The following is a 25,325-nucleotide window of genomic DNA, read 5'->3' as shown; positions in this document are numbered from 1 at the left end:
GACAAAACAAGAAACCTGCATCACTGCATGAAACTGAATAATCACATGAACACATGCAGATATATTCACATTAATATTGTAGACTGAAGTACTGTTTGTAGTAGAATTTAGACTGTCACTTTAATGCATGTGATTAATTCAAAAATCATCAACGCATTAAAATAATTCAACGCAATTAACACAGAATTACAATTAACAATTTATATTCTGTTTTCTGTCCAGTGATCCAGTAAGTGTTCAAACAATCAGTCCAAAACAGCTCTAATGTAAAGAAAGCTGTCACAACTGGTCAAGGAGACAAACAGACAGATTGAAGAAAGCAGGTAAATTTATTAAGAAAACTGAGGAGAAGCTCACAACACAGGAGAATCAAACTGAGGTTATCAACAGAAGCAGAGAAACAGTCTCATCTGAACTGAAACTTCTTGTCCTTCAACAGATATCTGAGGATTCAGGATCGACAGACTGACAAGAGACCCTCGCTGAGAAGATTGTAATCTTGAGACCAGTCGACGAGTGACTGAGGTGAGTGTGTTTGTGAATGATGTGGTAACTGGATGCAGGTTATTCTCCATGATTTGTGACACTGTCCTCTGGACCAAAATCAGGAGTTTTTTTCTTTTTTAAGTTGGACACTTAAAGGAATCAAACCGATGTCATCTTCACCAACTTGATTGGTAAGTCTGCTAGTAATGAATGTTAAAGATTCCTCATGTCGACTATTAAACACGCAGACTGCTGGAATACACAAATACAGTTTTAGTTCGAGCTCGATTTCTGAAAACTTTCACAGTTCAGTTTGGGTCAGTTTTCACAGATCAGAATAATGATGTTACTGACTCACACAACTGACCATAACTACAGTGTGAGGTTATTTTATTTTTAATCAGAATAGTTAAGTTAACGGCTCAGAAAAGGGTAAATATAAATATAAATATATATATTATTCGTTTTTTTAAACATTTCAAACTGTACAAAACCTTTCCAAAAAATAAATTTGGTACAATTATATTTCAAAATATATTCATGTACATATAATTTGCACAATATTTGTATATTTTTGAAAATGTATTTTAACAATTAAAATACATTGAAAAACATACTAAAATATTGTCAAAAATATACGTGTTTACATAAATATACATATTTATGAAAATATATACCAATAAAAAAAAATATATATATTTTTTACAAATATATTTAAATATATATATATTTTGACCTCTATATATTTCAGTCCAAGAAAATACATTTTCTTGCCTAAAAAGTCAATTTTGAAATATATTTATATGTAAAATATTTGAAGGTTGAAAGCACACAAATCATGAAGAATGAGGTTTGGTATTAAACTATCTTTATTGTGTTAGGTTATGTTTTCATACTGACTCTTGGCACAGGAGAACACCATTTTCTAAAAAACAAAGCATCTGTTTCAGTCCTGTCATTATTATTATTATTTACATTATCTTTAACTTTTCCTGCTGTTCAAAAAGGCTTTCTTTTTACTATAACCATAAAATGTTACCATATAGGACAATATTTGGCCGAGTCTGAGGGTGCAAAAAAATTAAATATTGAGAAAATCCCCTTTAAAGTTGTGCAAATTAAGTCATTAGCAATGCATATAACTAAACAAAAATTAGTTTTTATATATTTATATGACTGACATGTCAAACATCCAATCACAGTTTGTTTCATTCAGCGTCATGTTTCGAGGTGTAGAAATGTTTCCATAATAACAGACCAGTGTATAAAACTCTCTGACATATTTGAAAGAGTTTATACCACAAACTTTTCACATACTTCCAGTGTTTAGTTGATCCTGATAAATGCTCCTCATCACAGTTTGTGAACACTACGGCTTTCTTCTTTCAGAATCAGAATCAGAATCAGAAAGAGCTTTATTGCTTACGCATATAAGGAATTTGTTTTAGTGACATAAGCTTCCAGTACACAGAGACAACAACATACAGAAAAAAAAAAAAGAGAGATTTACAAATTGGCAAATAAATAAGTGTATAAACAATTGTGCTATAAATGATAATGGAATAGGATTGAGTGAGATGCAGGAATGTTCTAGGATGGAGGGTTAACAAATAAATAACTAACAAATAAATAACAAATAAGAAACTGTTCTTGTGCCTTGCTGTTCTGGTGTTTGCGGCTCTGAGGCGCCGGCCAGATGGCAAAAGTTCAAAGATGGGGTGACTTGGATGTGAGGGATCCAGAGTGATTTTCTGAGCCCTTTTCCTCACTCTGGATGTATACAGTTCTTGAAGGGTGGGCAGGGGAGCACCAATAATCCTTTCAGCAGTCCGAACAGTTCTCTGTAGTCTTCTGATGTCTGATTTTGTTGCTGAACCAAACCAGACAGTTATTGAAGTACAGAGGACAGACTCAATGACGGCTGAGTAGAACTGTTTCAGCAGCTCCTGTGTCAAGTTAAACTTCATCTGGCAAAGGAAATACAACCTTTGCTGGGCCTTTTTCACAATGGAGTGAGTTGGGAATGATGGTGAGTGGGGAACGTGCAGGTGGGTTTCTCCTAAAGTCCACGATCATCTCCACTGTTTTGAGCGTGTTCAGCTCCAGGTTGTTAAGACTGCACCAGACAGCCAGCTGCTCAACTTCTTGTCTGTAAGCAGACTCATCACCGTCCTGGATGAGGCCGATGACTGTAGTGTCGTCTGCAAACTTTAGGAGCTTGACAGAGGGGTCTTTAGAGGTGCAGTCGTTGGTGTACAGGGAGAAAAGCAGAGGGGAGAGAACACACCCCTGAGGGGCACCAGTGTTGGTGGAGCAGCTGTTTGATGTGAATTTCCCCAGTCTCACTAACTGTTGCCTATCTGTCCGAAAGATTTAGTGAGGGGGTTTGGTGTCATGGCATCTTTGTTTTCAGGCAGAACATTAAAGAACGTTACACACACATCTCCCAGAAATCCTGTAGAATTCAACCACTGACGATGAATTTGGAAACTCATGAAGTGTTTCCACTTTTGTGTGTCGTATGCTTCAGACGTTCAGCTAACAGTCAGTGGACATGACGTCTGAGACTGAGACTAGGATCATGTTTGCTGTTCTCACACTGAAGAATGTGTCACAAACTCATGTCATGTCAAAAGAGGAAATTTACTTTCTCGATTGCACAAATCCTTAATCAGAACATTTGAAAAACACATGGAAGTGAATCCAGTTATGAAACCATTGCAATTACCACAGGCAACACACTTTTTAAGGTACATTAGTCCTTAATTCATCATGTGGATATCATAATAATCATACAGAGAGAACATAGATGCAAACCTTTATCTTTTGTTCGTTTCTCCTCTTCTTCTTTTCTCTTTTTCCAAATTATGCACCTGATGGCTTGATCTTTTCCTGTCCATCTCTGAGTTTATTTGGCACTCGACAATCATCAGATTTCCCATCTCCCCAACACTGTCACTCACGACCAGAAGTCAAGACTAAACCAATTCACCTTGGTGACCATATAACCGTTTTGTGTTACCTATTTTTATTAGCCTTTTCACACGATTCAGAATAACAGGCCTGTATTTATAATATTATTAACCTTTTTTAGCAGTACGGTCCCACATATATTAAAACATTCAGTGACGTCACATAACATCTCAAATTCGTTTCTGCGCTTTACCTGCGCTGAGCCAGAGAGAGATTGATGAATTCACAGCTGTAAATCCGACTGACAGGAACTGCAGCGTGATCAAACATGGCGGCACCCATCTCACATTACAGATCACCATCAAGATCCTTTAGAAAGATTTTTAAACGACAAAACACACATTTACATTTAGATTGTTCATGACATGGTATGCAAGTTGGTCAATATTTTAAATAAAAAAGGAAAAAGAAATAAAAGTGATCCATCTGTCATTCAGTGTTATTGTAGACATGGTGTGTCATGTGACAAGCCTGATGCGTCGCCATGGAAACAGTAAGGGGAACGTTCTAAAATACCAGGGGGCAGGGTTTCATATTTTACTGAAGCACCCCTGGGCGCCAAATATTTTAAACTTACACTGAAAAGGTTCATGAAATGTGCGTTATTTAGAAGAAAGTCGACTTTAGCCCACTAATTCCATTAGAGTATTGCTTTATTCTATACATTCAGGCTTCTATTCTTATTAGGGCCTTCTTCTTCACATTTGAATGTGTGGATGACAAAATGTGTGGATCCCGGGTGCAAGCCCATTTAAAACGCCCTTTAAGCAGGTGGGGCCCAAATTGGTCTGTCATGAATTGCCCGGTTAAGATCCCACATAACACTCTTATAGATCCCTTTTAAAGCCCATCTGGGCATCCACGACTGGATCCTGGGTGCAAACCCAATTTAGACCCATTTGGGCAGGTGGGGCCCAAATTGGTCTGACACGAATTGCACAATTAAGACCCTTGCAGTACCCTTACAGGTTCCACTTTTAGTACGTCTGGGCTTCCACGGCTTGCCCCAATGTGGATCCCGGGTGCAAGCCCATAATGGTGCCCACATTTGCCACCCATGAAGCGCTCATCTGGACCCCACATGTCATTGGTGGCTGGGGTGTAGTGTTAACTGTAAGTATGTCTAATAGTACACTGTGTGAACTGACTATATGTATTTGCATATTGCACATTTTCACCTGTTGAAGTCTGTATGGTTATATGTTAAATGTTTCTGCAATTTCTGGAGCAAGCTCATAAGAATTTCACTCACAAAGGCACACGTGCTGTGGTGATGTGACAATAAAGATGTGACTTGACTTATTTCAGTTATAATCATACGCCACCTGCTGGCAACAGGAAATGACTAGTTTTAAACTAACTTAATCATGCAATGTCTGATCTTCCTCAAACTACACATTTGGTGAGAGTCCTGGGCTGAAGACATTTATATGACAATATTCGGTTTTAATCATAGCTCCACCTGTTGGCAGCAGGAAATTTGGCACAAATATTTACATTTTATAAGCATATTTTCCAATGTTCGCTGTTCTCCTATGGTCACTGGGTGGCGCTGAGCCCGGGTGTGAGGGCCCTTTCATTGCTGCATGCAGCTTTAATATCCAATAAGCATATTGACAGGTTTTGTTTATTTATTTATTCTTTAATTTGTGTTACTCCCCTCACCGTCTACAATTATTCATTAGCTCCTCTGATTCTCCTTTAATTGTGGCAGTTTACCTGCTGGTCTATTTTTAAAAGTAAATCTTTAAAGGAGCCCAGAGGTTTCCAGAGGCACAAACATTACACTCGAGCGGTCAACGGTTTAATAAGCTTTACTCATCCTCCATACTGTTACAGTCATGTGACCATGAGCCCTTCAAAACACATCTGGCTTTCATAACATTTAGAAAACTTCTGCAAATGTCTTCTATAGGATAAATATAATATTTAATCAATATTACCAAGAGAAAAGTCAAGCAGCACTGGCATCGTCTCACTATAAAGCAGGATTTCAACACTCAGTCTGTAGATCAGAGGAAGTGAACACACACAGGAAGAGCTGAGAGTATTTAAAGAAAGAGTTGAGAGAATATAATGAAGAGGAAGACTGACAGAAAGAGAAGATGGCTGATAAGTGTCACTTGTGTCTGCTGGGACTGATCTTTCTCTCTTCACTTCTCACAGGTAAAGACATCTGTGTTTTCTCTTCAAGACAGTTAGTGAATTAATCTGAGAAAGAGTTCATCTGAACATGATCAGTTTATTATTAGTTGTGTTGTGCTTCAGAACATACTGTACTGCTGATACTGGACATAGTGACCAGTGATCTCGTTTATAAATGTTGTGTACGCACAAAATGGCCATAGAAATATGCATACACAATTTTCCAAACATATCATGATTTATAGACAAGGCAAGGCAAGTTTATTTATATAGCACATTTCGTACACAATGGTAATTCAAAGTGCTTTACATAAAATAAAGTAAAATAATCATAAAATAATAACAAAAATAAAAACAAGCAATTTTAAACTTTGGAAATTAAAAAATTGACTTATTTTAAACAAATTAAAAAAAGTTAGAAATAGGAAATGATTTTACATAAAATACAGTAAATACGTAAAATACAGTGCAATCAGTTCAGACATAGCATAGTGCTAATTCATTAAATGCAGCTAAACAGATTTGAGTCTAGATTTAAGTGTGACTAGTGTTTTAGCACATCTGATCTCTTCTGGAAGCTGATTCCAACTGCGGGCAGCAGAGTAACTAAAGGAGGACTCCCCTTGTTTTGTGTGAACCCTTGGTATTTCTAACTGACTCGATCCTAGTGATCTGAGTGAACATATTCATTATATTCAGTGAGCATATCTGCATTATATTTCGGTCCTAGGTCATTTAGTGACTTATATACGAGTAAAAGTACTTTAAAATCAGTCCTAAATGTAACTGGAAGCAAGTGTAAGGACCTCAGGACTGGTGTGATATGCTCAGATCTTCTGGTTCTGGATGAGCTGCAGCTGTCTAATGATCTTTTTGGGAAGGCCGGTGAGGAGCCCATTACAATAGTCCACCCTGCTGGTGATAAAGGCATGAACAAGTTTCTCCAAGTCTTGGCTGGAAACAAAACATCTAATTCTTGCAATGTTTTTTAAATGATAGTATGCTGATTTAGTTACTGCTTTGACATGACTACTGAAACTAAGGTCTGTCTCCAGAATCACACCAAGATTCCTGACTTGATTTTTAGTTGTTTGACCCCTAGAGTCAAGGTATGCATTCACCTTGAACACTTCATCTTTGTTTCCAAATGCAATGACTTCAGTTTTTTCCTTGTTTAACTGAAGATAGTTCTGGCACATCCAACTATTAATTTCATCAATGCATTGGCAGAGGGAGTCAATGGGGCTGTAGTCATTTGACGATAAGGCTAGAAAATGATTATAAAAAATGAACTTGCCATAAATATCTGTGCACTGTATGACAATCTAGACCATGTGTACAAACTCTTTTCCAGGAGAGATAAAGGTAATGAAGTAATCAACGATTTTAAACACTGTTTTCAAGTTAATACACAGTTACATGAAATATGCTACTCTAATTAATTAATAAATGGAGATAAACTCTGAAATTCCATAGTTATTACGCAGATGTTATATTACCAAAAATGATATGAATATAGACATATTTGTATGCAAGTGGAAGCAATTAATTACTTGCACAATGATTCATCCTTAAACTAAACTGCAGATCTCATGTTATGAGAAAATATTTTTTGTGAGAACAATGATCAATGATATTATGGCTACATATTATTATGGCCCAGTTTGTGCTGATTACAGTGATATTAGAATTAAACCATTTAGATGTTTATAAGAATGTTGTGGTCAATTGTGTCAAACGCAGCACTAAGATCCAATAAAACTAATAGAGAGATACACCCACGATCAGATGATAAGAGCAGATCATTTGTAACTCTAAGGAGAGCAGTCTCAGTACTATGATACGGTCTAAATCCTGACTGGAAATCCTCACAGATACCATTTTTCTCTAAGAAGGGAGATATTTGGGGACATATCCTAATGACAATGAGGAATTAATAATAGTCAGAAGAGGATCTATGACTTCTGGAAGCACCTCTTTTAGGAGCTTAGATGGTATAGGGTCTAACATACATGTTGTTGGTTTAGATGATTTAACAAGTTTATACAATTCTTCCTCTCCTATAGTAGAGAATGAGTGGAACTGTTCCTCAGGGGGTCTATAGTGCACTGTCTGATGTGATACTGTAGCTGACGGCTGAATGGTTGCAATTTTATATCTAATAGTATCGATTTTAGAAGTAAAGTAGTTCATAAAGTCATTACTGTTGTGGTGTTGGGAAATGTCAACACTTGTTGAGGCTTTATTTTTTTTCATTAATTTACCCACTGTTTTGAATAAATACCTGGGGTTATGTTTGCATCTTTTTCAATATCAACATGGATATTAAAATCACCAACTATTAAAACTTTATCTGCAGCCAGAACTAACTCGGATGTAAAATCACCAAACTCTTTAATAAAGTCTGTATGGTGGCCTGGTGGCCTGTATACAGTAGCCAGTACAAACACAACAGGGGATTTATTTTTAACATTTGTTTCTCTGGATAATGTTATATGAAGCACCATTACCTTAATCCTGAAAACGTTGTTATAAATTGAAGCAACATCTCCCCCTTTACTTTTTGAACGTGGCTCATGTTCATAACAGTAATCTTGGGGGGGGGGGGGTGGACTCATTTAAAATAATGTAATCATCAGGTTTTAGCCAGGTTTCTGTCAAACAGAGCACATCTAGATTATGTTCAGTGATCATATTATTTACAAAAAATTAATTCACATTTGTGCACAATAAGAAGAAGCCCAGAAGCATTGGAGAACATTTTAATAATATTAAGAGCCAATTGGCTGATGATGATATATCTATCTATCTATCTATCTATCTATATATATATATATATATATATACATTTTGCCAGACATTAGACCAGGTTTGAGCTGTTTTTTTTCAGCTCCTTAAAATAGCAATGCGCCAATTAAATGATGTGGCGCTAGGTGGGAAAATGCGAACTGCGCCTGACTGAAACTAGCAAACTTGCGCTGCACCTTGCGTCTCATTGCGCCAGGTGCATTATAGGGCCCAAAATCTTTTGGGTAAATAATATTAAAGAGACAAAATTAATTCATAGAATTTATAAACAAGAAAACAATCAATTAATCTCTTAAACAAAATCAATTTCTCCTACAAGAAATTAAATAAAATGGCATGACATAAAGCCAAGTATGGTGACCTATACTGTGAGCTTTGCATTTAACCCATCCAAAGTGCAATCACACTGAACACACACACACACACACACTGTGAACACACACCTGGAGCAGTGGGCATCATTTATGCCCCCAGGGAGCAGTTGGGGGTTCAATGCCTTGCTCAGGGGCACCTCAGTCGTGGTATTGAGACTCAAACCCACAACCCGAGTCAAACTCTCTAACCACTAGGCCACGACTTCCCAAAACTAAAAGGAATTAGAATTAAATTGAAAGGAATCTAGAACAATAGAAATAAACTAGCCCAATTATTACTGTACCCCTTTCCTTCAAAAAAAAAAAATTAATTAATTAAAAAAATAAAACCGGCCATATAGGTCATTTGTGCACCTTATTACGACCTATATTTATGTTTTAAAGTTAAGAATAATGACAGTATTGTTTTGCATCTTTAATGTATGGACTTTTTATACTGATCTTTAGAAGGTGGCTTATTCACTGGAATGACCACAACTAAACCCACCTTACCCCCCCCCCCCCCCCACTCACTGAAAGAAAGAAGAGAAACTGTCATCAGAATGATTCAGAGTTCACAGTATGTCTAAACTGGGTTCAGAGATGATCTCTGCTTTACTGCGCTCTAACTCACGTGTTTCCAAACCTCAACAGTGAGATCACAGATCTGAAACACTACAGCTGCTAAAATTAATACTCTATTTTAGATATGAAAGTAGAACGGCTGTCAACCATCTCAAGATTGTAAGTAGCTCTTGACTCTGGACTTGATGCAAAACATCTCTGTAAAACTGTATATGGAATATGATGATCTCTTAATCACTATTATCATAATCATCTGCAGAAATACAGCAAATAAATGAGCTGTAGATGTTCACTGATGGAAGTGTGGAGACAGCAGTGAGCAGATTCTCTCCTGAAACTTAAAATCGTGGATTCCTCAAGGAGCGTGGGACTGGTTGAGAGAGTCTTGAGTATCATGAGAAGTTTCTCATCCTCATGTCTTCATCAGATGGTCAGTTTGACAGATCTACAGCAGCTAAATCTGTTCTCCACCAGCGTGTGCTCAATGTTGTCATGTCATGAAATACCTCTGTCTTCTGATGATCTCCGTCACTTGGAAAGACACATTTACACCCTTGAATGTGTGGAAACTCTCAAGTTCCTCATTCATGCATCTCGTCTGACAGACAGCAGTGTTCTCAGAATCAGCACTGACTGTCTTTCTTCTGAAGAAACAGGCATAAGGCCTGAAGGGTCATCAACATCTCCACCAAAAGTGTTAGAGAGTCAGACTCATAACCCAGGAGTCATCGGTGAGTCCATGAAGATCTGAAGATGACTCTCTGTAATATGTTGTACAGCATCATGGAGTGTAAGACCTAACTCTTGTTTCATACAGTGACTGAGGGTCAGGTTAGGGTTCATCTTCTGCTCCTCTGTATCAGTTCATCAGAGCAGCAACAGTGAGGGCCATGGTGTCTCTCTCTAATCAAACACACCTGATTCAGTCATCAGCTGGTTAGTAGAGACTCCAGAGGTAGAGACGTTCAGCGTGTGCAGTGTTGGGGAGACTCCTGAACAGGTCTGGGGTCTGCTAGTCGTATGTGTAGATCTGTGCTTTAGCTACATCAGTCTCCTCAGTCCTGCTCCTGGAGGGACACTTTCTGCAGCTTAATTAAACACTCCTGAATCAGCTAATCTTGGTCTTTGAGTTCACTTGAACATCACAGCCAGGTGTGTGAATGAAGAACCCTGGCTGTGTTCGAGATGGCATACCTGCTTACTGTTTACTGTCCAGTACATAGTGTATACTATCTACAATTTTTTTTAAGAATAGTGTGTGAAACAGTATATAATAAGCAACAAATGTTTCAAAGTGGTATAGTAAAGTGTTGTCACATGACAAAACATTAATTCAGCACAGCTGCTGAGGTTGTTACCTCACAAGTAAATGTACTAACCATTTTTTTTTTACAAAGGCTTGTCAATTAAGGATTCATACAAGTAAAGAATGTTACATTGCCCAATTGAACTCATTTCATAATTAATGGACTTTACATACTGAGCAGAACTAATAATAATTGTGTAAATAGCAGTTAGGTGGTAGATATTTTTATTTCTGTACTGTAGTATAATATTATTAAATGGATGCAACTTTATTTGGACAAAAAGCTCTCTACACCTATACTGCCAACCACCTCATAAATAACACTGTATTATTAATGAGACATTTTATTTCCAATTTTCAAATATTTTCTTTATTTTTATGAAAAATAATTTGCTTTCTGTTCTGATATGTGATGGGAAAAGGAGTAGCCTAGAACAAGTTTGGTAAAGGGCATGTCTTTTACCCGCTGTGTTACTGATATTAGAGATGAATGGAGATCTTTTGCAGTGCTGTGTATCACAGACAGACATTGGTGGGTGGAGTTAATGTAAAAAGTCTCTGCCAACAAAATTATTATTTATATTACTTCAATATTTGTATTATTCAATATATTTAAAATAATTTGCACTGTATAAAGCACTATAGAGATGAAAATGATGTCATTTGACTTGATCAGAAACGTGCTGTAGAGATTAAAGTACAATTTATGTTTTACGCTATTGTTTTTAGATACACAACACTAGTTTCTAGTTTACAGTAACATGTATGTATATAAGGTTTTTATAATTACTATTCCACATCTCCAGTTCACTCATGCATTTGAAGATTCCGGGTATTCCATGCATCCAGAACATCCTCTTACTATTCACAGTATTCACGCAGCATACTACAATATAGTAGGAGTTGTGTGGTAGTATGCCATTCTGAACACTGCTTCTGTACTGATTTCAGTGTACTTGAGTTATACTGTATTTATCAGATTCAGGTCATCCAGGTATTCTATGCATGCAGAACATTTTCATACTATGCACAGCATACATACTGAATACTGCAGAAATAGTAAGAGTAGCATGATAGCATAGCATTTCAAACACAGCAACAGCTTCACATAAAATCACTCAAATGAATATTTTAGAAACGCTGCACCAATGAAACTAACAGTGAATTTGTAAATGGACTACAATTTTTATTTATTAAGGAGAAGTTCTTCTGTAGAAACTTAGCTAAAGAAAGAAGAGGAACTGTGATTTGAATGTGTGAATATTCACAGCATCATCTATCCAAACCGGGTTCAGAGATGATCTCAGATCTGTGTGGGTTAAACCAGTCCAAACCGGGTTCAGAGATGATCTCAGATCTGTGTGGGTTAAACCAGTCCAAACCGGATTCAGAGATGATCTCAGATAGGAGGAAGAGGAGGAAGAGGATGAGCAAGAACAGTAAGCAGTGGAGTAAGAGGTGAATGAAAAGGAAGAGGAGGAGCATGAGGGTGAGGATGAGGGGCAAGGAGACCAGGAGTCTCAGATGAAATTTGTGCCACTAGTTGACCATGTCCTTGTCCATGGTATGACTATGAGGGAGGCTGGGTTGTGAGTCCAGCCAAACTTAAGCTGCTTCACCGTCCCCTTGATCATAGAAGCATTCAGGTAGATGTACCTCGGTGTACTCTACTGTAACTTTTGAGAGCTGTACTCTGTTACAACACATGCATCAATCTGCCTTACATACAAATATAGTTTCTGTCTGCTTCCATTTTATAAAATCACTACTTCTATTTGTGTAGGACACAGAGACTAAGGAATGGAAGAAGCCTGACTAGAAATTACAGTTGATGTGTGACAGGGATGGATCAGTCATATCTGAGAGGTTTTTACCCCCGCTGCCTGAGTAGAGCCAGTATAGACTGTGATGTCTGTCCCAGACCAAAGATGTGGTTTTTGTTTTTTGTAGTATTGTTTTGAATTGATCTCACCAGTGTGTAAGACTATACTGTAGTGTGTGTGTGAGGGCCTGTGTGTGATGTCTGAGGGCAAAGTTAGTTTTTTCAGCAAGAGTGAATGGTATTGAGTGTAGAGCGTCTAAATTCTGATCTGAAAATAGGTTGTTTGGGGAATTGAGTGAGACGTTATGGATTTGTGTTAACTGTTTTGAGAATATGAGGCATAGTTTCAAGAAATGGATCATTGAAGAGATAAAATCATTTTGACATTGTGCCATCATGATGTGTTTAACAATAACGGTTTGGTATATCAGCAAGAAATCCATAACTTTGTGCCGTCATGGTCTGAAGATGATCTGATTCAAGTTGTTTCACAAAATCTAACAGGAAGTAGCTTGATCAGAATGACACACTAATTCATCAGTGTCTCACACGAACACCTCACATGTGCTTCACTCGACACCAACCAATCATGCTTTACAGAGGCCAAAGGTCAAGCTATAGGTTTTTAACAATGGATTTTTTTTTCTTTGTACTGTGTAACACTGCACTGTAAACCCTAACAAGTTCACAGAACTCAAAACATATTTTGTAACAGATTACACAAAACATTTAAGTGTTTTTTTAATGTTTTAAGTTAAAGGGATGGTTCACTTTCAAATTAAATTTTTATATGTTTTAGCTTACCTCAAGGGCATCCAAGATAGGTGTCTTTGTTTCCTCAGTATTTCCCATTTTTATATTTTTAGGTCAAACCGTTATTGTCTGTGCCTCATATAATGGAGGTCTATGGTCACCACCTCAAAGAGCATGCACAGAGGAGTCCAAATTAAACAATTCCCCATCGTAAGTACACATTGATGACCTAAGACACGAAACGAGCGGTTTATGTAAGAAAACGAACAGAATTTATATAGTTTTTACCTCTTGTACACAACCACGTCCAACTGATCTGTGGACGCGGATGCTTCCTATTGTCGTGTGACGTTTGCGCATGCTCTGTCTTAGTCTGCGCAAGCGCGGAAAGCGCTGGAAGTGATCTCTTGCACTTGTACGTCACACATTGTTTACACTTACTGTCTTTGGTTTACACAGAGATTTCGGAAGTGTTACCTTTCACTGTGAAGATCTAAACATATTTAGATGTACAGGAAATTGCAATGGAAGACGATTTCAATATATCAACAGACAACGTTACATTTTTTTTTCACAACCATATTTATTTGAACCAGAATACACAGATCAAGTACTCAGGAGTGATCCACTGCTGCAGCACGTCTTCAAGCCTCAGAGAGACAGAGATCTCTTCAAAATTCTCTTCAAAATGCTCTAGTCTTCACCACAACGGTAACACTACAAAACCAACATAACACAAACCTTTGTAAATTCTAATATAACACAACATTTAAAGGTACAATTTGTAAGATTTTTGCAGTAACATATCCAAAAAACACTAGGCTAGTGTTATATATTTTGTCCAGCTGATTACTAACTATATCTCTAATGTTTTCAACTACTTGTAAATCGTGGGAAAATCCCCTTTCTAAACTGTGACACGGGGCAGTGCAGTCGCCTGTCAATGACGTTAGTTTCCCTTTGTTACCGCCTTTACTGATGTAGAAACCACGTGACAACAGTGTCGTGGACAAATGCGGAAGTAGCTTAGCGACAACCTTCAACTAAAAAAGACATGTCGATCTTGCTTGTGTTTTGCTCGACAGGTGAGTTGTTTTGATTCGTATCATTACAGAAAACATATTATAACGCTATCATAACGATCAACAAGATTAGTATTATAGGGCATACACGCCAAACGCGGGGCATCGCGTCTCTAGACCCGTGCGAGGATGCGTATGATCCATATTCTGATCGCGTCTTTGCATTGACTTTGTATGTAATCTACTCGCGCAAATCGTTGAACTCGCATTAAATACAAGATTTATCTTTCCGTCTGATTGATGGTCGTCAGCGGATGGGTGGAAGACAACAAATCCCATAATTCCATGCTCCTTCTTAGCTTCATCAAACCACGCGATTGTTATTGTTTTGGTAGTGCGCCTTCTAGTGGCAGGTCCTACAACCTGTAACTTTAAGTACTAACTTATGTCCCTTTATGTTAATCTTGTGTAAAAACACAAAATAACACTTAATTTCTACATTTATTTTTCTTGTTTTCTGATGCAAAGCATGCTGGGAATTAGAAAACACAATCATTTTAAGTTCACCTTACTACAACTAAATTTTGAGTTTACAGAACTTATTTAAATTAAGTACAATGAACTTTCTTTATTATTGGAGAGCAATTAACTAATTTAATTTGATTAATTTCACTGTTTGGTTTTACAGTGTGTATTCACAACCACAAATACTTACAGTAAAAAAAATAGTTTGGTTTCAATCTTGCTATTATGTTTACCGTGAATTTTTCAACATCTCTCTATCAAGTTACTTTATCTTGTTCAGAAGTGTACACAGGGGCTCATGAAAGAAGAGCTTTTGAATAACTGTTTATATGATAAATCCAAAAATATAATATTATGGCAAAGGTGTTTTGCAACATAAGACAAAACATAAGACAAATGTTTGCTTTTGAGATGTGTTTGTGGTATTTTGATTGCAGTGCTTTGTTTTGTGAGAGATGTGATGGATTTGTGTGTAAAGTTTAGAGAAAAAAAGAGGCAAAGTTTTGAAAATGTACGCAAGCAGTTACATTTTTTTTGTATTCATTTTCTACATGTGAGTCGTGGATAGTGGAAACATTTTCAGTAACAGCCCAGTTTTATCACTAATAACTAAATGATATTATTTCTAGAATTGAATGGCCTGCAGGAAACGACTGAAAGAAGTGAAAGCATCAGTTATGTATTTAGATTGTGTATAGATCAAATTAAGTTAACAATATTCAGTTCTGACACGTTTCACACATTTCGAACATTATATTCATCAAATAATCATAAAAAAAAATGTGTCCAGGAAATTTTAAGCAGCAGAAACTTTTACCACTGAACCATTATTAATAACTGAGCATCAATAATAATCCAGCAGCATATTATAATGATTTCTGAAGGATCATTTAACACTAAAGACTGGAGTAATGATGCTGAAAATACACAGGAATAAATTACATTTTAATACATCTCATGTAACTTCACATTTTAATAATATAAATAGGTTATTCTGGAGAGTGTGTTTGCATTAAAGGGTTAATTCACCTAAAACTGAAAATTAGAAGAAAGTCAAACACACCGAGGATGTCTCAAGGGTGAGTTAAACACGGGCTTATTTTAATTTTTGGGTGAACTGACTGTTTAAATCAGGAAATAGACTGCATGATCTGAATCCTTTAATGCTGATGTGTTTATGTATTCATTTATTAATATATAGTATAATAATCACTCATGTGTTCTTGTTTTTCAGGTCTCAGTGGAGTGGATGATGCTCATGTGTTCATCAGTTCTGGTGAAGATGTCCGTCTGCCCTGTAATAATGCTCTTCATGACTGTAACTCAACTACATGGATCTATAACAGATTCATTCATTCAGGAACAGTTGAACTGTTTGCTGGAGGGATAAAGACGACAGACACAGAGAGACATAAGAGACGGAGTCTGGAGTCTGACTGCTCTCTGAACATCAAGAGCGTCACAGAAGAAGATTGTGGATCTTACTTCTGCAGACAATATGTGAATGATCAACAACAAGGAACTGATGCTCGTGTTTATCTGCATGTTCTTCATGGTAATTTAATGATTATGTGGTCAGTTTAAAAAGGGCAAATTCTTCATTTAACTTCTCGTGATGATTGAATTGTCAGATGTGTGTGTTATTCTGTGTTTCAGTCTCTTCATCTGAGATCAGTGCAGGTCGCTCTGTGACTCTCTTCTGTCAGTTGTATTCATCATATTCATATCCTCAAGTCTCTTGTGATGCTTGGATCCGTTCTGAACGAATTGATCTGTTCTGGGTGAGTCAGGCTGGTGTTAAACTGACAAACTCAGACTCCAGATATCAGATATCATTCCCATCAGATCGCTGTATCTTCACTCTGACTACAACAATCCTGAATGAAGATCACAACAGAGAGTGGAGATGTGAAGTTACTCAGAGAGATCAACTCAAGACCTCAGTCTCATACACTGTCAAGATCTCAGGTGAGAAAACAATCTCATGATCAGATGTAGAAGAGTCTTAGATGTGCTTATATAATGATAGATAATGTTAATTATCTTGTGTGTTATCTAATTAACATCTTCTGTATTCTGATGCATCTGACCTAACATTCATCTTTCAGCTCGAGCTGATTCAGAAACAGCAGTGACTTCAGTCCACATCACAACTACAACAACTACTTCTACACCAGGTACAGTCAGAAATACACAGTTCTACTGAATCCTCTATTGTCCAGGTTAACAAATACATGTTATCACTTGTTTAAATAAAGTTTCAAATGAAAGACCTGTTAGTGTATAAAGTTGATATATTTGGGATTTACACTAGGGCTTTCAAAATAGCTGAACAATTATTATTTTTTTAACTTAAATATTATAAAAGAAAAATTTAATAATATTCTAATTTAAAATGAATAATATCAGTTAGGGTGATGCAAATGTGAGAAAACAATCTCATCAACCTCAGTCTCATACACTGTCAAGATCTCAGGTGAAAAAACAATCTCATGATCAGATGTAGAAGAGTCTTAGATGTGCTAATATAATGATAGATAGTGTTAGTTATCTTGTGTGTTAACTAATGAACATCTTCTGTATTCTGATGCATCTGAACTAACATTCATCTTTCAGCTCGAGCTGATTCAGAAACAGCAGAGACTTCAGTCTACATCACAACTACATCAGCTACTTCTACACCAGGTACAGTCAGAAATACACCGTTCTACTGAATCCTTTATTGTCCAGGTTAACAAATACATGTTATCACTTCAACTGAAACTGAAAGAGATGTTTAAATAAAGGAAAGACCTGTTTAAAGTTTAGATATTTTGGTCTTTACACAGAGTTTTGTTCTGAAGAGTCGAGCGAGTGGTTAGTTTATGAGAGAGTTGTTCAATGACAATGGTTTTTGTTTCTTCATGTAATGAATGTGTTAACATCACTGGGATGATAAACAGTGTTTTATTTGTCGGTAAATGTGCTCTATTAGCTGCATATTTTCTAGGGATGCACATTGGTATCTGGCTCAATAACGAGCTCCTAAAAGCCCCGATAAATCACAGCATGTGATAAGTGCAATATTCAGACAACAGAACAACAGACAACAGAATGGAGTTATTAGAGATTAAGGTTGTCTACTTAAAATATTTATGCAACAAATATAATGTTAAACATTCAGTATTAACTAGAGCTGGAGGACTCGAGGGACATCGCACGCGGTTGCGGTCCATCAGTGCGTTCAAGGAGCGGTGCATCTGCAGCAGTGCAGCGATTGTTAACGCAGACGGAGTATGTGTGAAACAGGCGTTACGTTAGTCTAGGGCTTTTCAAACTGTGGGTCACAGAATGGAACAAGGTGGGACGCACAAAGTCACTTGTAGTGATGGGAAGTTGGAAGTCGGACTTTTGAGTCACGTTCAGCAAAATGAACTAATCTTTTTTTTTTTTTGAATCATTTGGTTCATTTCGTTCATTTTAGCAAAATGTAATTAAAATGTTACATGTTACTTCCCCACCACATCTAGTACTTACGCAAACATTGATCACACTACAAACAATACAAAACTAAAATGCTATAAGATACAGAAAATATTAATTCATTGTTAACCTGGGTCTTCAGTCTGTGATTAGCTCACCTCATCTCTTGTCTGACAAGTCTTCGGGTCGAGTCATGCCTAAATCACGTTACAGACCCATAGGCTATTTCTGACATTTCTGTCACTGTGTTATTGTTACTGTTTCTTCAGGATCTGTGGTGTGTTATTATTTTATAAATAAATAAAACCCTGTTATAAATAGAATATTGATTAATTTGTATTTTTGACTGTCTATCAGTTAATAAACATTAGGCTATATAATAATACAATAATCCAAGCCTACAATACAAAGTATTTATAGCCTAGTTTGTTAATTTTTAATCTAATTTTGAGTTTGCTGGTATAATAATTGCTTTTCCTATTATATGTACAAGAAGATTGCTCAAAAAGGACATAATGACAAATTAAAAGCAAATAACATTTTGAATACTAAACACGTAACACTACAATTCTATAGTCTAATCTGAAGGGTGAACTCAAAAGACATAAATCATACAACAAGATCATTTTTGAAGATTATAATCCACTTTAAAAAAAACAACAACAACAAAAAACAAAAAAATGGTCATATGGACAAAATTTAAAGCATAACCAATAATTATAATAGAAAATAATAAGTACTATGCACCTATTTGTAAGGAAGGTTGTAATTACTCTAGCCAATGATGTCACATCATGTGACAAAAGAACGAACAACCTGAAGACCAGAAAGATGAACTAATCAATTCTCTTTCCGGCTCAGACTGCATTGACTAGCACAGGTGAATTACTACCATAGACAGTAAAAGAAATGGACACAGCGACCCCATTGAATTCAACGTAGACAAGTGAAGTCAATTAGAAGTACACACTTCCTGGGGGTCGAGCGTACTGCTCAGACTCAAACTGAACTTGATGACGTAGAGGTCACATGAGCAACCTGTAAGTCTTCTAATCGCTGATCCAAGAGAAATCTGAATCACCCACCGAATCTTCCAGACGTTGTTGAATAATTTTGTCCCGTGTCTTTTATGGACTCTCCATGGGCTTCTCCCTTGACTTTATGCCTCCACGTCCCCCTGATAGCCTCATAGACAGTAAAAGATTGTCTGCGAGCTTCTCCTCCGGTCCATTTGGTAATTTCTTTACTGTGCAACAGAGAGTGGCTGGTTATGACGCAATCGTTAGCCTATTTTCTTTTACAAAAAACTGCTTCTACGGGACCATAACGTAAGATACAAGGTAATGCAGCCTTTTATACATTTTCGTGTTTCTTTAGAAATAATAAATGCAGTCTTTAAAATGCCTCAGATGTAAAGTTATTCACTGTCAAAGTGACGCCAAAATGAATGCGAGTCAATTGAATGCTAACAGCAGGTGGGGGTCCATTAGCCTATGGCGGCGCCCAGGGGTGCTTCAATAAAATATGAAACCCTGCCCCCCTGATTACTACTAGTGGAACAGAACCTATAGAATATTGAGCATGAACGAATCACCCCCCGATACGACTCGTTCTTACCGAGTCACATTAAAGATTCATTCAAAATGAACGAATCGTTCAAGAACGACACATCACTAACACGCATACCTTACCTCAGCTTATTATATGTAAGCGTGAACTCGTGAAACACAATGTTTTCTTACGAACTAATTTAAAATCCAACTAATTTCTCCCCTCCTGGCATGAATCCAAAATGACCACGACATGACGAAACAGTCAGATCTCAACAAGCACACACAGCATCCAATGATCACTAATGCAACAAAACATTTCAGGCATACGTTACATTAAAAGAAGAAATGAAATCAGAAAGATTTAGCAGCAGCTGAAATGCGGCTCATATCGTGCTCACCACGAGCTGGCATGTAAGTGACATCAGCATCCGTCGATGCACTGTTTTAATAGTTAATTCTGTTTCGCAAAAATTAAATACATGTATACAAAAGATAAATATACTTTACATGCCTGAACATGCTATGCATTAAGCAAGAAAAATAAAATACATACATGAAAAAATAAATTCTCAATAATCAGAAATATTGACACAAATCTTCCATCAACTCAATTATTTGAGTGGGTTACATAACTAAATCACTGACATGATTTTACTAGAATCTGCTTGTACAACAAACAAATTCACATTTTTTTTTCCTGGAAATGTGGAAAATATGTTTTTCATGTTTGACCACTATATCCAAAATAAAACATGCAGTCTGTGTCAAGGCAAAATCATTTTTTTAGATATACACAAATCCGGCGAAACAAGGAAGTAAAGCAGCGCCGCCATTACTGCGTGCCTTGCTGCTAAGGTATTAGCAGAAGTAGCGTGTTGGTCCTGTAGGCGGCTGTAGCAGATTTTAGCTGTAGGAAAACTTATTTTTATTTATTGTTTTTTAGTAATGTTACGTATGCTGTCCAGTGAAGCCGAGAAGAGCGTGTTATGTGGTTGGCTGTTTTAACAACAGCACAAAACTACAGTCCTGGAATGAAACCATTTGTGAAATTCACGAACTTTTGTTGCACATTGACTGCCCATGTTTATGGCCATACGGATTACACAGATTTCCTGGTCGAGCGGAGAAAATGGATGTGTGGCGTGAGAGCGTGTGAAAATGCATGTGTTTCACATTTTATTGCATTTGTATTAGTTGTTTGAAGAGTAAAAAAAAATCTGTGGGTCTTAACGCAATTACAATCGGCAAGTTGGTTGGACTAAAAGGGGAAAAATTATTAACTGGGTCGGTCCTAAATGGACAGGGTCGGTCGGGTTATGACAAACAAGAATATTTGTAAGGATTGCTTAATAGTTATTTGAAACTTGTGAAGCTTGTGAACATATTAGCAACACAGCTAGTAATGACACCATTCGGTTTTTATTGTTGTTATCAATTAAAACACTTCTTAATTGCATGACATTTTTTAACATTAGTACATTATGTTGTCAATAAATTACCTTTATCAGTTAGTTTTGGCCACTGTCTGACATCATCTACCCAATCTTCCCTTTCACCAGACATTTTCTGTAATGAGCAGGATCCACTTTCATTGAAATGTCATTAGAGGTCACCGGCAAGTGTCACACCGTCACACTTCACAGGCACACAGTAATGGTGGTAGGCAAGATGGCGGCGCCCATAGAGTTAGCGGTGGATTTTTGTATAGCCTGATATGTGAATTGTTCACAATTATCTTTATTTTATAATGTTTCATTGTTTCTGAGTGCATTAATTGTCTAATAATGATAACTGACTGAGATAATGGATAACGGTTTGAGACATCAGATACATCAGCTCTATAAGATCCTCTATTTAACTCCTGATCCACTAAGATAACAGCTTTACAGAAAAAAAAAAGACTTATTTAAACGTTAAAGGCCTTGACATTTATCATTGGACACATGGTCTGTTTTGGGAAACACTCTTTTCAAACAAATGAAGATTAGAGAAAACTTTCAGAGATCAGTTTGACTCTCTGACAGTTTCATACATATTGACATTGTGAAATAGTAGTGATCTAAACCATAAAATGTTTTTTTCTAAAATGTGGTGTATATGAACTAAAAATGCATCCTTTATTTGTACAGACAATCAGAAATCATTAAACACCCCAAACTCTGAGAGCACTGCAGCTGCACACACATCTGGATTTACTGATCAACAGGGTATGGATGCAGTTCTGTATTATTATCCCCATATAAAAGCTGATGTAAACATTTTTCATTGTATGTCAATGATAGAATTGAGGGTTAGATGTTTAAATGTTTAAACTCATAAAGTGAGCATTTATTAAACATACAAAGTCATTCCATGTTAATATGAACAGCTTTCAGCAGCATAACTGATATAAACTTCTGGACTACAGCACTGTGTTAAAGAAATGTCTTAATACTGTCTTCATGCACTAATGTATGATATTTCTATTTCCATTATGTTTTAATAGTTGTAACTTCAACTACAGAAACAACACTGAATCCAGACATCGCACCAATCTTTCAGAATCAGGGTGTGTTTGTATATCCTTCTCATTTCAGACACTGAATTCACACTAGAATAACACTTGAGTCACTGAAATCACACTAGAATCACTATCTTCATTTCAGACAATTTCAGAGTCAGCTCCACAGAAGACTGACTCTGAAATATCACACTCTTATTAGTCTCAATAGATCAGGCCAGGTTAGTGTATTTCTACTGTTTCTGCTCTAAAGCACACAGATAGAAATAAATATAAAAGAACCAATGACACAATCAACATTTCCATTCGTCCTGCTCACAGTGAACAATATGATTCATCATTTGAAATCTTCATTTCAGACAATGAATTTACACTAGAATCACATTAGAATCACACTGAATTCACACTAGAATCACTATCTTCATTTCAGACACTGAATTCACACTAGAATCACACTAGAATCTAAATGTATCAAGTCTTCTTTAACTCAAACTTTAACTCAAGACATGCTTCATTTGTAATTTATATATTCATTTTCTTATTTCATTCTCTTGTACTTCATCTACAATCTTTAAATATGAAAACTAATACTGTTATGTGAAAAGTAACTTTATTAAATATGAAAGAGATGTCACTCTCACCCACGATCTTAAACAATCCTTTCTATAACTTTCAGCTCGTATAAACAACTCTCTAAAAAACTTGATTCTGATTGGTCGATTGTAGCATTCAGCTACATCAGATATCCCCTAATATTCACCGGTGTCCATAGCAACACTGTATATCAGACACCAGCTTAATTATTAGTAGAATGGAAACCAGCATTATTTCTCAGCTGAAACATTTGTTCTTCTGTAGATTTACTGTAAGTATGGCTGGAATTTAAATATTTGAAACGTCTTGAAGTGTCACAAAAAGTCTCAATCTAATCTGAATTTAAAATGTTACTCAACTGTCAAATAAATGTTTAAAAAATATATATATAAAAAATGAAGCTTAACTTGAAATTCACATGGGTTTAAAGGGTCCGTGTGGTTAATGGGTGAATTTACCTGACACATAATATATCCAGAAACAGATTGCTGCTTGTCATTTACAAGACTAGCAAGAATTTCTCTATTATAGATCAGTGATATGAGGTGTGTGTGTTCATCTTAAAGCAGCGCTGCACAGATCGTGAATGAAATCACAGTACAGAGAAAGCGATTCGAACAGAGCCATCTGCTTTCTATAGCTCTCACGGTGCATAGATGTCATACAACGATCGATCTGTGGAGCGCAAACAGAGAAAAACCTGGAAATATAATGCAATATAGAAATCCTGGCAAGGACCTGTCCTGTAAAAATGACACGAATGGTCACCCTAACTGTAGTGAAAGTGACCGTAGAGAAGGTCAGTATTAATAACACGGTACTATTGATGCAGTGTTCACAGTGTTGCTCAACCAGCTGTTTAATACATTTTAATCGACTATTTTTACTGTAAGCTTTCAGATAATGTAGAATTTATATCTACTGAACCCTGAAGTGACAGCAGCTCAGAGAAAAGCAGAGCTGTAATAAACTTACCATAAAATCACAATAAGTACTGCATGCTGTTAAATGTGTCATTTATCATTTTATTGGTAGTTTGTTATCTCTCTATATTTGGTTAAACACAGTAATACAGTCGTGTCTCTCTATCGTCTCTCTCTCAGTGATTGTGATTGTGATTGTTGTCGGTGTTTCGGTCGCTCTTCTTCTTCCTGCTCTGATTCTTTGGCTGATTCGTAAAAAAAGAGCCGGTGAGTTTTTACAGTTTCTCATATTCTGTAACAGCAGGAAAAGTTTTGAAGAAGTTATGAGAAATCACAGAGTTAACAGAAATAATGTTTCTATTCCAGCACTAGAATTATTCTAGACTCTTTTAGAAACTGATTGTCATCTTCATTAGAGACAGTTTGATCATAACTGTTCTCATGTCATTATTTTTCAGATGTCAGAAGAGAGACTGATGACTCTGTGGTGAGTTTTGTTGATCTATGAGTTATTCATAACCATAAGCTCCACAGAAGACTGACTCTGAAATATCACACTCTTATTACTCACATTAGATCAGCACAAGTTAGTGTATTTCTACTGTTTCTGCTCTAAAGCTCACAGATAGAAAGAAATATAAAGGAAACAATGACACAATCAACATTTCCATTCGTTCTGCTCACAGTGAACAATATGATTCATCTTCAGTAATTCATGTATATTTTAATATTTGTGTGTATTTGACAGTTGCTGTGGTCATTTTCCTGTCACTAGATCGTTCATCATAATCTCATGTAGATTTTCACTGAAACTGAAGTTTTTACAGATATTTGAGCTAAACATTAGCAGTAAAATAATGAGTCTTCTTCACACAGTAGTGATGGATGAGTCTTTAACAGCTTGATCTGATGTATTTTCACTCGTGTTTAGGAGCAGACAGATGATGTGACTTATACTGAAGTTACTGTGTGCAGTAAAAACAGAGCCAAGAAGAACAAGGTGAGCAAACACTTCTTGATCTTCCTCAACGTGACCTGTATTAGTTTTATTCTTACATAAATCTGTCTTGAATTGAGCTCAAAGCTCATTCTGTAATAACTGTGGGTTGAAACAGAGACTGTGATGTTGATTCAGGTTCGCTGTGATGATAAAGTGACTTACGCTTCCATCAGAGGAACAAAAGCTGGAGCTCAGGAAAACTGCAGTCAACTTTATGCCTCTGTGAACAAGAACCATCACAAATCAGACAAATAATTATACAGAAACCACATGAGCAGAGGAATATTAACCATGACTTCTGATGATTTCATTCAGTGCCATTATAATAATATCACATGTTGAGAAACAAGCTCTGATTTATTAGTAGTTATTGCTGATTCTGGTCAGATTATTGTGTTATTAGGGCTCCGGAGAGCACCAATGATCCAGATGTAAATTGCTTTGAAAAAAAACAGGATATAATTAACATCTAATCTAATTAACAGATAATTAACTGTCAGCTTGCACTAATTATG

General features: G+C 36.5%; 1 protein-coding gene across 1 annotated transcript; it reads left to right on the top strand.

The window, feature by feature from the left end:
- Positions 1-5,515: 5,515 nt before the first annotated feature.
- Positions 5,516-25,072, top strand: LOC113100050 (cell wall integrity and stress response component 4-like). The gene is made up of 11 exons (XM_026264919.1): positions 5,516-5,625; positions 16,013-16,333; positions 16,435-16,746; positions 16,887-16,955; positions 17,395-17,463; positions 21,923-22,000; positions 22,279-22,341; positions 23,991-24,077; positions 24,269-24,297; positions 24,742-24,810; positions 24,946-25,072. The coding sequence occupies exons 1-11, from the start codon at positions 5,565-5,567 to the stop codon at positions 25,063-25,065; spliced, it is 1,278 nt and encodes a 425-aa protein (XP_026120704.1). The 5' UTR covers positions 5,516-5,564; the 3' UTR covers positions 25,066-25,072.
- The last annotated feature ends 253 nt before the right edge of the window (positions 25,073-25,325 follow it).

Source organism: Carassius auratus, unplaced genomic scaffold (genome assembly GCF_003368295.1).
Source record: "Carassius auratus strain Wakin unplaced genomic scaffold, ASM336829v1 scaf_tig00217130, whole genome shotgun sequence".
Classification (NCBI taxonomy): Eukaryota; Metazoa; Chordata; class Actinopteri; order Cypriniformes; family Cyprinidae; genus Carassius; species Carassius auratus.
This window is presented reverse-complemented; position numbering and strand designations above follow the sequence as displayed.

Bases quoted from the DNA above. Each gene is read 5' to 3' on its own strand.
- LOC113100050 (XM_026264919.1), top strand. From the start codon at position 5,565: ATGGCTGATAAGTGTCACTTGTGTCTGCTGGGACTGATCTTTCTCTCT. The intron at 22,342-23,990 runs GTGTGTTTGTAT...TCTCTCTCTCAG, and splicing joins ACCAATCTTTCAGAATCAGG to TGATTGTGATTGTGATTGTT. The intron at 24,811-24,945 runs GTGAGCAAACAC...ATGTTGATTCAG, and splicing joins ACAGAGCCAAGAAGAACAAG to GTTCGCTGTGATGATAAAGT.